At 46.4% G+C, this 15875-nt stretch overlaps 1 protein-coding gene across 5 annotated transcripts in view; it reads right to left on the bottom strand.

The window, feature by feature from the left end:
* Window positions 1-2652: 2652 nt before the first annotated feature.
* MAST2 (microtubule associated serine/threonine kinase 2) overlaps window positions 2653-15875 on the bottom strand; it is a 186454-nt gene continuing 173231 nt past the window's right edge. For all 5 annotated transcript variants that reach the window (XM_054285560.1, XM_054285562.1, XM_054285561.1 and 2 more), the window contains 6 exons: window positions 14261-14476; window positions 12297-12523; window positions 10668-10790; window positions 9799-9935; window positions 9370-9557; window positions 2653-8664 (listed from right to left, as the gene is read on the bottom strand). In XM_054285560.1, coding sequence (XP_054141535.1) covers window positions 6545-8664; window positions 9370-9557; window positions 9799-9935; window positions 10668-10790; window positions 12297-12523; window positions 14261-14476 — 3011 coding nt within the window. In that variant the 3' untranslated portion in view covers window positions 2653-6544. The remainder of the gene's footprint in view (window positions 8665-9369; window positions 9558-9798; window positions 9936-10667; window positions 10791-12296; window positions 12524-14260; window positions 14477-15875) is intronic.

Here is a 15875-nt window from a genome sequence, read left to right as displayed (position 1 = left end):
TTCCAGAGTGAAATATTGATCAGGTCTCTGCTACCCTCCCACCCCCCACCCCACCACACCCCCTGGCTGCCCTGCTTCCCTCATGGAGTGGAGGGTGGAGGGTGGAGTGTGGGAGAAAATCAAAATAATGGGATAATAAATGACACAGGGAGCTGAAACCCAGCCGAAAGCCAGGCTGCTCTGGCTGGCCTGGGATGAGGCTTCCCAGCAGGGAAGGTTTGGTCTGAGGGTATTTTTGGAGCTGAACAGCATCCAGGGGTGGCCAAATTTCTTCTCAGGTGACCCATCAGATAAAGCCTCTCCCAGAACAGTCAGGCTGGGAAGTTTGGACCATAACTCAACAAATCGGAGAAGGAAAAGAACCCCACCCCAATTTCTTTACTTATTTAAATCCTTTGGCTCCAGGAGCAGGGGTCCTCCACCCTCCAGTGTGGCCAGGGCTGTGTGAGGCTGTGAGCTGCCATCACCTGGGCTGCAGCTCGCCCTGGCTCCCTCCCTGCTGCCCATCAGAATTAGGCGCCCGTTTGAGCAGGTTTACGATAATCATCAAATAACTCGTTCATTGACAGCGTGTCAGGCTGAGGAGACTGACTGAGCCCTCGTTTGCTGATTGCTAATTAGCTTAACATTCCTAATCCCTCATTAGTGACTATGAAGTAAGCTCTGAAATATGAGGTCAGCCCTAATCAGCATTTAAAATATAAAGCCCACTGGCACATGAGGGAGGCTGGAGCAGGGGTGGCTGCAGGCCAGCCCTGGGTGCTGCCATGGCCACAGGGAATGAGGCTGCACAGAGAGAGGCAGATGGGCAGAGTTAAACCCTGTGGAGCCACGGACACCTGCACATCCCCCCAAGCTCAGCCCCTGCACTCGGTGCCCTGGATCCACATGGGAACAGCAATGTGGAGTGCAGCACTTGAGGGGCCCCAGGTTCCTCTGGAGTTCTCAGAGCATCCAACAGCAATTCCAGCTGTGGCTTCCATTCCGGGCAGATTGTTTACAGAAGCACAGAATATTCTGAGTTGGAAGGGATCCACAAGGACCATGAGTCCAGTTGTTAATGAATGGCCCATACAGGGGTCAAACCCATCAGCTCCATGCTCTGACCAACAGTGCACCTGTGCAGGATGCTCTGGCTCTCCCCCCAGTTCCCACCTTCAGGGTTCCAGGTCAGCTGCAGGCAGCCAGGCTGCTGGCAGTGGGACTTTCCCAGAGACTCACCCACACCCTCTGATCCTGGGGGAAGGAGTCAAATCTCAGCACTGACAAGTGAGCACCAAAGTGTGCTGGGCTGCCACTTCCATGTGGGAGTTTAAAATGGCCCTCAGTTGTTCTGGCTCAATCCTCTGGAAGAATAAACTGTTGTGGACTGAGAGTTACTTATTCCTGGCTGGGGAAACCTCTACAGGAGGGTTGCAAAATAACCCTAATTAAACTCCAGCTAGTGCGCCTTGAAAAAGGAGAAAAATATCTCTAAAATAACCACAATTAAATTCCAGCAAGCGAGCCTTAAAAAAGGAGAAAACCAAATCTGTTTCCATGAAAATGCAATTTGAAAAGCCCTTGCACCAAACTGTGCTCATCCAGGGTGCTGCTCTGTGGGTTGCTGGGGATGATGCTCTGGGTTTGGGCTGTGGGGCAGAGCTGGAGTCGGGAGCGGGATCCTTTGCCATGACACACAGGGGGCTGTTCCAGGGGAGGCACCGCTGTCCCTCGGGGCCCCTCGGCGTGGGCAGGAGCATCTCCATCTCCATCTCCATCTCCGTCTCCGTCTCCGTCTCCCTCTCTCCCATGAGCGCACGTCAGCGATGACGCCCGGGCAGCGGCTGCCGGCGGAGGCTCCGCAAATCTCCCGTGGCCGGAGCCGAGCTTCGCCCCCATTCCCGCTCCGCAGCCTCTCCGGAGCACGGGACACGGGATATTTTGAGCATCCTTGGCAGCAGCGAATGAGGATTAGTTCAATCCCCCCCCCAGACATGAACGTCTCCCCAGCTCTATTTCCAAGGACAGGAATAGCCTTTGAAGGCTTTTCCATGTGGAGGGCACACAACACCTGCAAATGTTAAAAGCAAAGATCTGTTTCTGGAAAGGTTTTGGGTGGTGCAGCATCAAAGCTGCCCAAATGAGTGGGTGAAAAAGGGGCCGTGTAGCACCTGCTGGCTCTTGCCCCATGGCTAATCCAAGCCCAAGGCAAGCCCCTGCCCTCTGGATTTTATTGTGCATCTAATTCCTGAACCCACAGTGTGCAGTTGTGGCCAGTCACATCCTCATCTTGCTCAGCCAAGTTTCACGTCTGACAGGTTTTTACCCCTTTTACCCCTTACATGTTTTTACCATCAGGAACCTGCATCAGCAGGGACACAAAACACTATAAACTTACAGGATGGTAAATTCTGGGCTGCAGATTCAGAGTAGAAAGCTTTGGCTTAGCCACACACCTGGTCTGTGGAGCAGAAAATCCCAAACAGCCTGGCAGAGTTACTCCTGTACCCAGACACTCCACAGGCCATTTTCTGCCCCATCAAGCAGCTGGTTGAGCAGGCAGGTTGGGAGCACAGCCACCACCAGAGCTAGGAGAAACTGAGGGGAGAGCAACCAAGAGACAAACGCAAGTCTGGATTTATGTAAAAAAAAAAAGTTATTTATTTTGGAGGAGGATTTGAACATCGACATGCAGGTACAACATGAATAAAAATTATTGCACCGCTATTATGTGGCAATTGTTCAAGTTTCTAAAAACACAGAAATTCCACACTTTCTCTTATCTAGCTAAGTGCTGAGTGACACGGCTTGGCAGAGCCCAGCGCAGGAGGTGCTCTCACAGCCACCTGGATATGGTAATCGAACACAACGTAAACACACACTTCTGTCAAATCTTCTACTAGAAGTACAGAATTATCCTTCACATCCAGTAAGAGAAAACCAGAGAAAGACTTTATCCTCCCCTCTTCGGAAGAAAAACAAAACAACAAAAAAAAAATTACTCCAAATCACACCTTAATGCAAGTGTGGCAAACAAACCCACAGGTCACTCCTACCCCTTCCCCCACAAGCGCTCTTTAGTACAGCAGCAGCCAAAGGCCTCCAACATTCAGACCCAGGAGTGGCCAGGACAACGCTAAAGTCTAATATTTACAATAAATATCATCCATTTCTCTTAGTTTGCAACAGTAAGAGACAAAGGGAGAAATAACACTGAGGCATGGGGCGGGGATGCAGGAGCAGAGAGGAGCTGCAGAGGCTGAGCCACGTTAGGCGCCACCATCCCAACACAGGTGAGGAGCAGGAGACACATCCAAGCTGACAGAAGGGAAGAGGGAAACAAAGCAGGAAAGCAGCATATTTGGATGGTGACATGCACGGCTCATTCACCAAACACACACCTCACCTTGGGCCTGCCTGACTCGGGATCACCCACAGAGACCAAGGGAACACACCCGTGCCCCTCAGACACAGCTTTTCCACCTTCCTGGTCCTTCCCAACACATTTTGCAAGCTTTTTTTTTGAGAAGGTGTTTAAGGAATTTACAGCAGAGCAAGGAATAAGTCTTGGTGTATCTACCTGGCTTATTATCAAAATTTAAGAGAGAAAGTGTTTTTGCCCAAACCCTTTGCTAAAGTGCGCCATGTAAATTTGACAGCAGGTAGAACAGGGATGATGGGGCACCTGGCACACTGAGGGAAACTGCAGGACTGAGCAAGAGCAGGGGACACAAGGCTTCACTAGAATGCCTTTCTGGCAATGCTGTTTGGCTTTGGCTTCCAAAAACCCAGGGATTTTTAATTGCACTGACCACTCTCTGTACCGTAGCTACAAAAGAGGCAACAAAACACATACCTCACCTTTTCTATGACCAACACAGGCAAAAGCAGCAAAAGCTGTGACATAGCAAGGTTTTCCCTCCTCCTTTTATGCCCAGGAAAGGATAATTCTGCAATTCAGCATGGGAAGCAGTGGCTGCAAAGGCAGGGAGTCAGCAGCTTAGAGCTGGTACCGTCACAGGGTCCCACCCTGCCCGTGGGGATGAGCCAGGTTACCCAGCCTGGCTCACACCCCCTGCTCACCTCCTATGAGCATGGTCAGTCTTCTCCTCATGTTTTTAAACACAGAGGGAAAAGGGGGACCTGCGACCCAGGGAACAGCCAGGTCAGACCACATCCTCACACAACTCCCTAATTTACACAGACACTTCCATCTCGCCAAGGTCAGCTGCTCTCAGGAGATCAGCTTGTCAAGGAGGCTTGTCTTTGTAATTACCACAGACTCAGGATGCCAAATCCACTTTTCACTACTCCTGTCCATGCCATAATATCCTGCGCTGTTTCTCAACAGTTTTTTAGCAGATCAACCCATCAGGGAGAAAACCAGCCAGGCAAGTACCAGATCCTGCCAAGTCTGTTCCTTACTTGCTACTGCTCTAAATCAGCACTGAATGACACTCACCACCAAGAGCACTTGGAGAGGCTGGAGACACCCAGGACCCTGACAAGGCAGTGGAAATACTGTGGTTTGTAATTGCAAACCAAGTGTATACGAGCAGCCTATGAATTCCAGGGAAAAGAGCAGAGAGACAGCACAGCAGGCTCTGCTCTCAGTACCACCACAACCAGGTTTATTAAGGTGTTACCTGGGAGCGCTGAGGCTTTGGTTAGTGTAGTAGCAACACCATACATGTTCACACTGACACACGGAGTAAACACTCATTTAAACATGTTTAAAAAAAGAAAAGCTCAAACCAAACCAAACCTTGGTCCAGAAATGAAATCCAAGCAGCCAAAATCAAGTATATAATGGGGAGAATCAACTGCTACACAGAAAGAAACAGGGTGAGATTCCAGAGATTTTTTTCGAGCTGTGGGTTGTACCGAAATCAGATTGAAAGAGACAGAGAAAATATATTCCTATATAATAAAGATATTTGCATTCAGGGGAAGCGAATCAAAACTTCAAGTTCAGAGAAAGCCAAGACAGTGAAGGAAGCAGCAGTGTAAGGAAATCAGACCAACAGAGATGGGTTTTAGCCTGGAATACCGTTGCACAGTCATTCTGCCTCTAACAGAGTAAGCCAGTGAGCAGGGAGCGATCCCTCGCGGGTGATCCGCAGGGAGATCCACTCAGACAAGACTAGGATACAAGCTGAGCACAATCTGGGACAAATGATGGGAGTGTTCATTGACAGGAACCTTTAACTGGATGAAGAAAGGGCTTACAGTGCTACAGGTATCACCACTCAACACATTTATTGGTGCATTATTACTGGTCTAGTCCTCAGCAGGGAGCACTGTCACCCAGAGTCGGTCACACTTAGAGCAAAGTGATGTCTAAACCTAGGAGCAAACAGTAAGCTTTTAATGCAAAGTGACCTCAGCAGTGGAAATGATCTAGCTATTAAAGCTGAAATCTGAAAATATCACATGTGTTTTAAAGTCTGCTTGCAGCTTGACCGCAGAACTCGAGGAGTCTGAACTCTTCATAGGTTTGTTTTTAAAACGGGCAGATTCAGAAAACTCAGCAAGTTTCCCAAGCCCCAATTCAGAAATGTTAAGGGACACCTTAAAATCCCTACCTATTTAGACTCACCAAGAGAAGGAGAAGTCTCCAAAGGTCGTTTTTCATTGAGATAACTTTGCCAGACACACTGGAGAATATGCAACTACAAATTTTTCTACTTTAAAACCAACCTACAGGCACCCCTTTCCTGGGGTCACTTACTCTGAGGCAGGGCAAGTTATGAATTGAAGCCAGAGAAAGGAAGATAAAACATCACTAAAATTTTAAAAACAGAAGGAAAAGTTGCCATGTGTCCCACACAGATAAGTAAAAACAATCCCCAAAAAAGCCAGCTTATGGATTGGAGATTTCTCTTTCTGACAATTCCATTGAAAAATACTCATACTTGTTTTAAAGAGAGGACAGGGATCTCTCTCTGTCCAGTCTCTCCAGCCAAGTCCTTTGTCTCCACATCCTCTAAGGACACAGGACTGTGAAGACACATGGTGACAAAGAGGTTTTACTTGCACCAAAGAGGGTGTGTAGTTTCAGAATAACTTGCAGACAAGAGGGTAGGCTCTTATTCTTGTCAAGGGACATCAGATTGTAAAACTGGAGCAAAAACTTGACATTTGTGAATTTCAATGGAATTTCAAAGAGAATGCTGAAAAGCAGAAATTTAAAAACAAGCTGCCTTTTTTGCACACAGAATTTTTGGGATCTCAAATAAATGCAGAATTAGAGGGAAGAGCACATCAGGCCCTAAACTCAGGCAAAATAAAAGGCATGGAAGGGAAAAATCATGAAACCAAAGTGTTTCTTAAGCCCTGCTTTAAAGATACCCTGTTCTAAAGAGACCTCAAACAGCAAGCACTACTGTGTACAAAAATAGAATAGCAAGGATGAAAAAACACAAAAAACAGTATGAAAAAAACCCTCCCAAAAATAGATGTACACAAGTTCTATTTTATATTAGTGTATATTACAAAATTCAAACATGCAGTCTCTATTTTGAATGTAGAACGCTCCAGTCCATGAGTACCAGCGATGCTGCTATGTTTTCTTTACAGCATCATCATGTGACAGGGGAAAGTCTTGTATTTTTAACTGATTTCCAACCTCTTTGCTTTTTGCTTGTGCCAGAGTCCCTTCTTTACAGGGCCTCGTGCTGCCATCTGGCAGAGGAGACGCTCTCAGAGCTGCTGGTCCAAGAGCATGAGACAGCTCTTTTGACGGAGTGATTTTGCAGCTGCCTGCCAACACCTCAGATGCTTTAGCACTGCAAAAAAGTGCCTCCTTTTTGACCACCACAGGACATGCTGCCTCCTTTTTGACCACCACAGGACATGCTGCCTCCTTTTTGGCCCCCACAGGACACGCTGCCTCCCAGGGCTTTGCTGGGTGTAAGGACTCTGCACAGGACCCACTCGTCGTGGTCAGAGCATCTGTGGTAGAGGATTTGGCTTTCTCTTGACATTCTGCTACTTGTGAAATTTCCTGCCTTTTTTGTTTCAAATCTCTCTCCTCTTTAGAGGAGGCACTCGAATCCTTTTTCGTTTCCACCTCTGCAGACCCAGACATGCTGAGCTTCAAAGGGCCCAGCACGCTCTGGGCCAGGGGCACCAACTGGGACATGGAGATGGCACTGGGGATGAGGAGTGGGGAGGACACGGGTCCTGCTGGGCTGGTTTTGCTGGAGGTTAAAGCACCCTCTGCCTGGGATGAGCTGGGCTGCTGCTTGTCGGGGCTGGGAATTCTTTGGGATGTTTCACTGGCGCTCCCAGGAGACAGAAATGAGGAGCTGTGCTGTTCCACAGGCTGAGGTGTCTCCTTGTGACCCTTCTCGCCGCGGTCTGGGGGGCTCACCGCGACAGGAGTGCTCGTGTTTGCAGGGCACCACGAGGAAAGTGCCAGCAGAGGTTTGGGATCCTGGTTTTTCTGATTGCTTTCTGTTAGCACAGGCTCTTTCAAGTCAAGTTTACCACAGGAGGCCCCAGAGGAATCACCTTCTTCAAGTTCCAGGAGTCTGATAGATGGGCACTGCATATGTTCTGTGAGATCTACTGGTTTTTGAGTACCTGGAGTTCTCCCAAGATCTTTGATTGCTTCAGAAGGCCTGTCTTTTGGACCAAAACACTCCAAAGTTTTGTTTTCTGGCAATTTATGCTCCTTTGCAGTTGTTTCTGATTTTAGGGATGGCTTTTCTGAATTAGCTAGTTTTTCTGGAGCAGTTCTTGAGGGGAGCTCTGGTGGAGAGGGGTGTACACTGATTTGCAGTGGCTCTGAAACAGGCTTTGCTTGTGGAGTACTTCCCTTCTGCACATCTTCTGTACCTTTTGGATCCTCAGGTAGAAAGGCATCATCTTCAATACTATCCTTGCTTTCCAATTTAGATGAAAACTTATTCTCCTCATTAAAAGAATCCGAGCCTTGGTCTCCACTGCCACGGGGCTTGTCCACCCTCCTCCCATCCTGACTATCTTCCGAACCATCATCTGTTTCATCCTCAGAAGAATCTACTTCCCTGATGGCCTCCTGCTTCTGCAGGGACTCCCTCCTCTCCACCCTGTCCTGCCGGATGGCGCCCAGTTTCCGCGAGCCCGGCTTCTGCAGCATCCCCTTTTCCGCCAGCCCCAGTTTGCCGCCCGTCGTCTCGTTGGCAGATTCCTGCAGGCTCTGCAGGCTGGGATCCCGCTGCAACATCTCCTTCTTGAACTCAGAGTGGGAGATATCCAAGCTATGCTTCCGTGAGGAGCCCAGCTTCTTCTCAGAGGAGGACAGAGAGGCAGCCAGCTTCTCGGCCGACTGCACTCTCTTCAGCAAAGGAGACCGAGGGGGCTCGGCGCTTTTGGGGCGAGAAATTTGTCTCACCAGTGGTGGAGAGGAGTGTAGCTTTACTGGGAAAGACTGGATGATACTGGAGCTGCCAATTGAGTGTCCTGGCAAAGGAGATGGGGAGCGCTGCGGCGACGTGGACTGAGGGGTTGGGGATGGAGTGTGAGCCAGCGGGGATAGAGGGATGTTTCCTGCAGATTTACGCCTTGGAGATCTGTACTGCCTCTGGAGCTTTGGTGCTAGGCCGTGCAGGGAGCTGGGTCGGATGTGTCCAGAGCTGGCTGGAGAATTGGGAACACTGGAACTGGGAGAGCTGCTCTGAGAAGAATTGCCACCAACTTAAAAGAAAAAAAAAAAAAACAAACAATAAGAACAAAGAAAAAAAATACCAAGACGATTAATACATATTTGGCCATTAAAACAAGTTATTGAAAATAAGTGAAGACACAATGCCATGTTACTCCAAAGCACAGCAGTGATATTGAAGGCAACATTGCCAGGCTTCTGATGGAAATTCACATCATTAGCACCCAACACCAGAGCACAGTAAGAAACACTAAGCTATGAAGAACACTTTTTTGGAAAAAACCCCCTTTGATCAGACAAACCACGTGTTTCATTGCTATTCTCTGGATGCAAATCTCTTTATTCCAGCAGCTGATTCAATTTTCAAATATGACTTTGCCACACTGTTTTGATTTCTTTTCTCTGAACACAGAAAATGTGTCAAACTGCTACGAAAAGATTGCGACTTATAACACACATTTTCATCAAAGTGGAAGATGCTGTAGTACAGCAAGTGCATTCTTAAAAGGACGTATGGATTTTCATTTTTAAAAGAATCAATGAACAAGAACACATCCATCCTTAAGGTAATCGACATCACTGCTGTCATTTGCTTCACAGAGAGACCTGCTACCTGCTGCTGTGTATTTTATTTCCAAAATTAATCAATCAGCAAAAGTCTCCTCCAGCATTTTCTTTTCTTATTTGACTGGATTTTTTTGCTTAGTTTTGTTTTGTTTCATGTCTTTTTTTTTTACCTGAGTGTACAGACTCTGGAGTGGATCTGTAGCTCTGGGTTGGTGACCGAGGAGACAGGTTGTGAGTTGGAGAGCCAGGCACACTTTCTCCAGATGACAGAGACCGGTTCAGGGACGATAAACTCCGGCTGGTGTGAAGCAGCGATGCTTGTTTAGTGATCTTCCTCAACAGAGAACTCTTCTTCTTACTGGGGAAGAGCATTCAAAAGGTGTTTACAAGACCAAATGATTTATTTACCTTTACTAGCACATTTCAGTCAATTTTGTGTCACAGTAAAAGAGAAAAAAAAGGAAGAAAGGAAGAACTAAAGGACATATCTGTTGATATATATTATCTGCAAATTGATAAGATTTGACAAGATCTCTTCAAGGATCTTTTACATTATCTTGGTTACCCTTTAATTTTAACAGAGAAACAACAAAACAAACCTTTCCTGACCATCCTTTGTTTTGCTCTTCTTGTTCCTACGAGCCATCTTGGATTTGTAGCTGGCTTTTCGAGCTGGACCAACTTTGATGGATGTGTTCTCAAATGGTGTGGTGGAGATGGACACTTTATTTCCACTCTGTCAGACACAAGACAGAGAGACATTGCTTAAAACATGGTTATTTGAAGCAGATCTGCAGGCAAAGCAGGTGGGCTGCTAGTTTATTGCTGTCTGCCATTTTGTAATCCTTTGTCAAACTCCATTTTTCCCCTCGGCATTTCCACCTATCATTTATTAAGGAATTGCCGAGAGAGAGCCCTCGTTAGTCAGGCTTTCACAAATGATTAGCTCAGACCCCAGCTGGTAGGTAAAGCTTCCCAGAGCAGGCAGAACACAGCATCTGACCGCTCCCATTGAGATCCCAAATGACTCAATTTAATACTTGTAATACTTGGAAACTTGAACAAAGTGATATTCTGTCACCAATGCTATTCCCAATGCTCTGACTGATGGCAGATGTGAGCATATCAGGCATCTATCATGATGAATCTGCAACACAGAGCATGGCTTGTCTCACTCATGTTTAAAAAAATAATAATACTGAGCGCTCCTCTATTTGCAATCCCAAAGATGTCTGTCTCTTGGAACAGTCCAGAACTTTGGGGTGTTTTTTCTGCAAACAGATTCTGCTCAGAGAGGAATCAAACACAAGCAATTTAACTGGATAATTTCAACACCAACCAGTACAAAGCTGCTCTTAAATACCACCAGGTGCTGTGTGCACACTTGTATTCCAGACAATGCCAAAATTACACACATTTTAAACAAGCTGCTCATGTTTTCCAAACTGTAACAGTGCTGAGCCCTTACCTTCAGAATCAGCTCCACCACCTCGGTGTGCACCAGCCCGTGCACCGGCTCGCCGTTGACGTGGGTGATCAGGTCCCCTTCCCGCAGCCCCGCCTCATTGGCCGGACCCCCTTCCTCCACGTGCTGCCAACAACAAGGGGTGACTGCTCTGAGAAAGGGCATGTGCAGGGCCCCTGGTCCAGATGGGACTCAAAGCCCATCCATGTCACATCCTGCCACAGCCAGCCCCAGCTGCTTCTGAGATGGGGGAAAGAAATCACCCCTGGCACGGCCAAGCACAAAACCCTGCGCTGTTCCACCCCTCCCCAGCATCCCACCAGTCTTATCCAGATCCAAGGCAGCCAGGATGGTTAAGCTGACCTAGAGACCAGCTCTTCCCAAAGCAAAAGGCTTAACACAAGTCCAAAAATTTTACAGCACTCAGGAATGTTACCCAGATGCTCTTGATTTCCAGACAAACATTCAGTCTCTTTCAATTTCTCTGCCATCTCAAATCCAGCATCCTTCCATGTACATGTTGGAACCAAAGGTAGCCAACAGACTTTTAAGGAAGACTCTGCCATATGTTTAAGGCGCCTAATTGCATCTCATCCCAAACAGAGTTTCTTTTTCTACTTTCCATCCTTTATTAACCTATCCAATGCTAGACTTTTCCCCTGTGAACACACTGCCTTTCCCCTGTCCCTGGAATGTAAGCCTCCTTCACCATAAGGAGACAGATGTGCAGGGGAATGCATATCTCTCCCTCTAGCCAGAAAAGATTCCAAATTAGTATCTTGGTAAATTCAGCATTGTTAAAGAAAAGCAAGGGAGGGGCAAGGCAAAAATTGAGTTTCAGATTATTTCTGTCAGAATGAGTATTAAATAAGGACCAAAGGGTGCGAAGTCCATATTACCTAATGAACACAGAAGTGCAAGGGAAAAAATGAATCACCTTTACCCTGACTGCAATGTCCCTATCTACACAATCCTAACAACACTGCTTCAGGGAATGGATCACTCCTAAAAGTCATCTACACTGACACAAAAGGAACACAGAGATCAAGTACCAGCAGCAGTGGGAAGGAAGCGATACAGACATGGAAACCAGACCTTTTAGCACAGCTCACAACTAAGCCAAGAGATAAATCCCATGGCAATCAGCATAGCAGCAGTGATGCTTTAAGGCTTGTAACCAATTCCAAGCGACTGCTTGGAAAACCCCAGCAGACTGAACTGATCAGAAGCAGGTTATAATCACTAACACAGGCCTGAATAAATTAGCTATAATGGGCCTTCATGCAACAACCCCAATAAAGAGAAAGAGGGTATGTACACAGAAACATGCTTTAAAGGATGTGCTGCAGGTGAAAGAAGGTGGATTCATGTAACCAGGGAGAAAAGAAGGAAAGAAAGGTTGCTGTGGTTCTGTGATGGGCTTGAAAACTATTGGAAAACCCAAAGTGATGTTATTTATTTATTTATTTAGTTATTTATCTAGGGTTCTTCCCACCAAAAAGACAACGTTGGGTGTGACTAAGGAGAGAGAAAACAAAGTGGCAAAACACAATCTCTAAAGCTAAACCCCACACCCCTGGCTAGAGGCATCTGTGGCCCGAGGGTCCTGTGTGCAGAAAAGCAGAGACCTACCCAGACCATGTGATGCACAGTGTAGATATCACTGTCACCCATGTAGACGCGAATGGCGCGCAGAGTGAAACCGTATTTCTTTCCAGCCCGATGGATGATGATTGGTGGTTTCAGGTTTGCGATAGCAGGAGAAAAGTCGCGGCTGGGTGAGGAGTCCCTCGAAGATGGGTTGGAGGAGAGAGAATGAGGTGACATTGGACTGGCCAATGGAGAACACGTGTGGTGATCTACAGTGATGACATAAAGGTGGGCAAAAATTAGGAAAACAGGCCTCCAAAAGAGAGAAAATTCTTGTTAGAGAACAGCTACGAAACCGTATCTGCTACTGGTCTTAAAGCTGGTGGCCTTCACCAGAGCTGGGTCTGTCTGCAGCTTCAACTACTTCATGCTTTGTAACAGAAATAGCAGAATTTCCAAAAAAGGCACATTTGGAGGTGTACATTTAGTGCACTGCTCATACAGAATTATGGTTGGGTCACAGTGCTCTCTACTTCTCTTTCCAAGATTTACAATGAGCATTTGCTTTAGGCACAATCCTGCAACCCCATTTCCAGGTTATCATGTATTATCCTCCTCCAGAAAATCAGATGTCTCTAGATCTTGGTGCAAGTTACACACTGGTGCTGAGATAAATCCAAATCAGTTAGTATCAACACAAAAGGAATGAGTAAGTGATCAGACAACAACTACATCTAGGCAGTGTTTTAAATTCACAGGGGCAAAAATATCTAAAATATTAGCTACTGCAGGGACTTTGCTACTGAATAGCAACTTCACAAGTTACTTTTGAGTGAGCTTCCCAAATGAAAAGCCATGGGCTGGACTTTCAGATAAACTACCTGACTCTGCTTGCTGGTAGAACAACATCCACTTTTTAAAGTACAAAGCAAATACAGAACTCTCATTTTAAAGTGAAGCTGGTCAACATCAGTAAAATAAACCCAAAGAGCAGGAATACTAAATGCAGCTGTAGAAGGTAATCTCTAATCCATTAAGAAACACCTGCTGAATCGCCCAGCACATATTTACCTGGCAGATGAGAGCCACTCTGGAGAAACCTTTGCTGGGTGATTAAATACACATTTTAGAGGCTTTCATGAGGGAGTTTGTAGTTAAAAAAGCAACTGATGCCCAAAGCACAAGAAATGTGATGTGCATCACCACAAGGCTGCCAAGAGCAGGTGCATTCCTGCCTCCAGCTCACTGCTGGGAGGAACAGGTGGGCATTGCTCATGGCCCAGCTGCATTCCCTGCTCCCATCTAGGCAGGAACAGGCATAGCCCTGGAAATACAGCATGGTCTTATCCTCTGGAAAGGGACAAAAACCCTGTGGGGAGAAACTCCTCCTGCTGAACCAGTCTGTCACAGTTCAGAATGGCTGAGCTGCTCTCTAGGAGTTGTCACCTGGCATTGGGAATTGTAAAGGTCTGGTTTTCCTTGTAGACATAGCTGGGCCAAGAAGGTGAACAGTTCAGCATTGACTTAGTGAGTTACTTACACTGTTCGGTTCTTGAGCACTGAATCTCAACCAAGTTACCTGGAGTTTCTGAAACTTCCCTGTGTATAAATGCACCAGACACATTTCATTCCCAAATAGCACTGTAGTTAGCATGTGGCCCCAAAACACAGCACCTTGAGGGTTAAAATAATTTTGTGTCTCTATACCTCCTTGCTGCACCATTGTCTAGAGACCAGCTAGGAGTCAATTTAAACAAAACCAGGGGAGGAACGGGGCCCAGCTGCCATTTGCAGAAGCTGCAGTCAGACCACACGCACAGCGCTGCCGTCTGTGGCACAGCAGTGCTCATCAACCTGCGAGCAGGAAATATTAAACCCACTGTAAAAGTTAGCTCTCTCCCCTCCTGCCAGCCAAGGCTTTATTCCAGGAGGGGGAGGATCAGTCTGCAGACCTTTTGTTTAGTGCTTGCAGATTCTGACAATGCCTCACTCGAGGCATTTCTTACCTGAGGGAATCAGGAGAGACAAGGCAGTAGCGGATGCTGATTTAATCACTTTATTGACAGGTCTCGAGGTGCGTTTCTCCCCTGATTCCCCAGAGAGCAACCTGTGCCGTGCCCGCCGCACTGCCAAATCGCTGATGGCTTTTGGAGTGGTAAAGTCTGGGCCTTCATTGCTATTACTGCGAGCTCGTGGATCAGTGAAATCTGCAGTGCTCCCAGCTACAGTTTAAATTAAAACAGATTAGAACCACAGGGAATTCCTAACAGTCTATTCCCCTACAGGCAAAATACATTAAATCAAAGTCATGTTTACATGAAGTCCAAGAGTAAATTTTCCTAAGAAGAAACCCCAGGGCTTGAATTTTTATTTACAGAAATGGTGTTATTCCGAACACAGAAAATTAGCAGCTTCTGTTCAGTGGAAAAGCTGGCTAATGAAATCACATTGCTCAGTGGCAGTTCCATGAATCCTAAAGCTGTGGTGCACTTCTGCACACCATTTAAATGGGATCGTTCACAGATGAAAACTGGTTTATAGAAAGTGCTGCATTTTTACAACCAGCAAGAACTGTCAATCTTTAAGTTAAAACTGCCTGTAATAGAAGAGCCAGGTTCTACTGGAGTTGCACATAAAAAATCCACTTTAAGAGAATACTAAGTCAGGGGAAGTAAAAATGTGGATTGCAAAGACAATCTCAATTTGCCCCCTTCTGTGCACCGTTGCAATTTAGTCTTGAATTACTTAACCTGCTACAAATATATATAAAATGCAAAGTAATCTTGAAGATCAGACTGGGCATGTAACAACAGCAGATGCTGAGGGTTGGGGGTCCTGTACTCAAGGCCCCCAATGTGATACCTTAAGGGGGCACTGTGAAAATACAGTAATTAGAATTTACAAGGTGCTTAGAAATGAAAGTGGTGAGCATCACAGCAACTCCACAAGGGAAATTAATCATTCTGTCTTCAAAAGCAAATTTTAAGCAGCATGCAATAAATAAAGCCTAAGGGCCACATTTTGAACAATGAGGACAGAACAAAACATTGATCATCGTTATTTAAGTGGGCAGCACTGCTCTGCATACTAAGTGAAGCAGGAAGTATCATGAAATAAAAATTCGAAGCACTATTCCTATAGACCTCAGGACCAGATGCTTGTTCAACATTTAAGAGGCACAGAGTTTCCAACCAGGCTCCCAGAAAATGAGGAACCCGGATTTGGAGGCTGCATGGGAAAAGGTGCCACATAAATTAGAGGAGCAGTCTGAGACAGTGACAGGAATTAAATTCCTTTCAAGCCTCTGACTTGGGGACACTGAAGCACTGGTATCCCTGGATTCCATGCACTAGATCAAAGACTGCTCTAATGTATTGAGCTCAGGGGAGCAGGCTGCCCAGGAGAACTCCATTTTTGCCAATCTCACATTGCAGATACTCAAATTAGCAATGGAAGTGTTCTTGTCATTTTTAACAGCATCTTTCTAGGCTCTTAGCATGAAATTGAGAGAACAAGATTTCACTTATGGCACCTATGCCAAGCAAGTATGAGGCAGCTTCCTTCCTTTATCCTTTAGATGATGGCAGCAATTCATCTTTAGATGATGGCAGCACCAGGCCC

Source organism: Melozone crissalis, unplaced genomic scaffold, assembly GCF_028551555.1.
Source record: "Melozone crissalis strain CALT ecotype California unplaced genomic scaffold, PUWL_Pcris_2 ptg000045l_1, whole genome shotgun sequence".
NCBI classification, from domain to species: Eukaryota; Metazoa; Chordata; class Aves; order Passeriformes; family Passerellidae; genus Melozone; species Melozone crissalis.
Note: the sequence above shows the minus strand (reverse complement) of the source record. Positions and strands in the feature narration are given on the sequence as shown.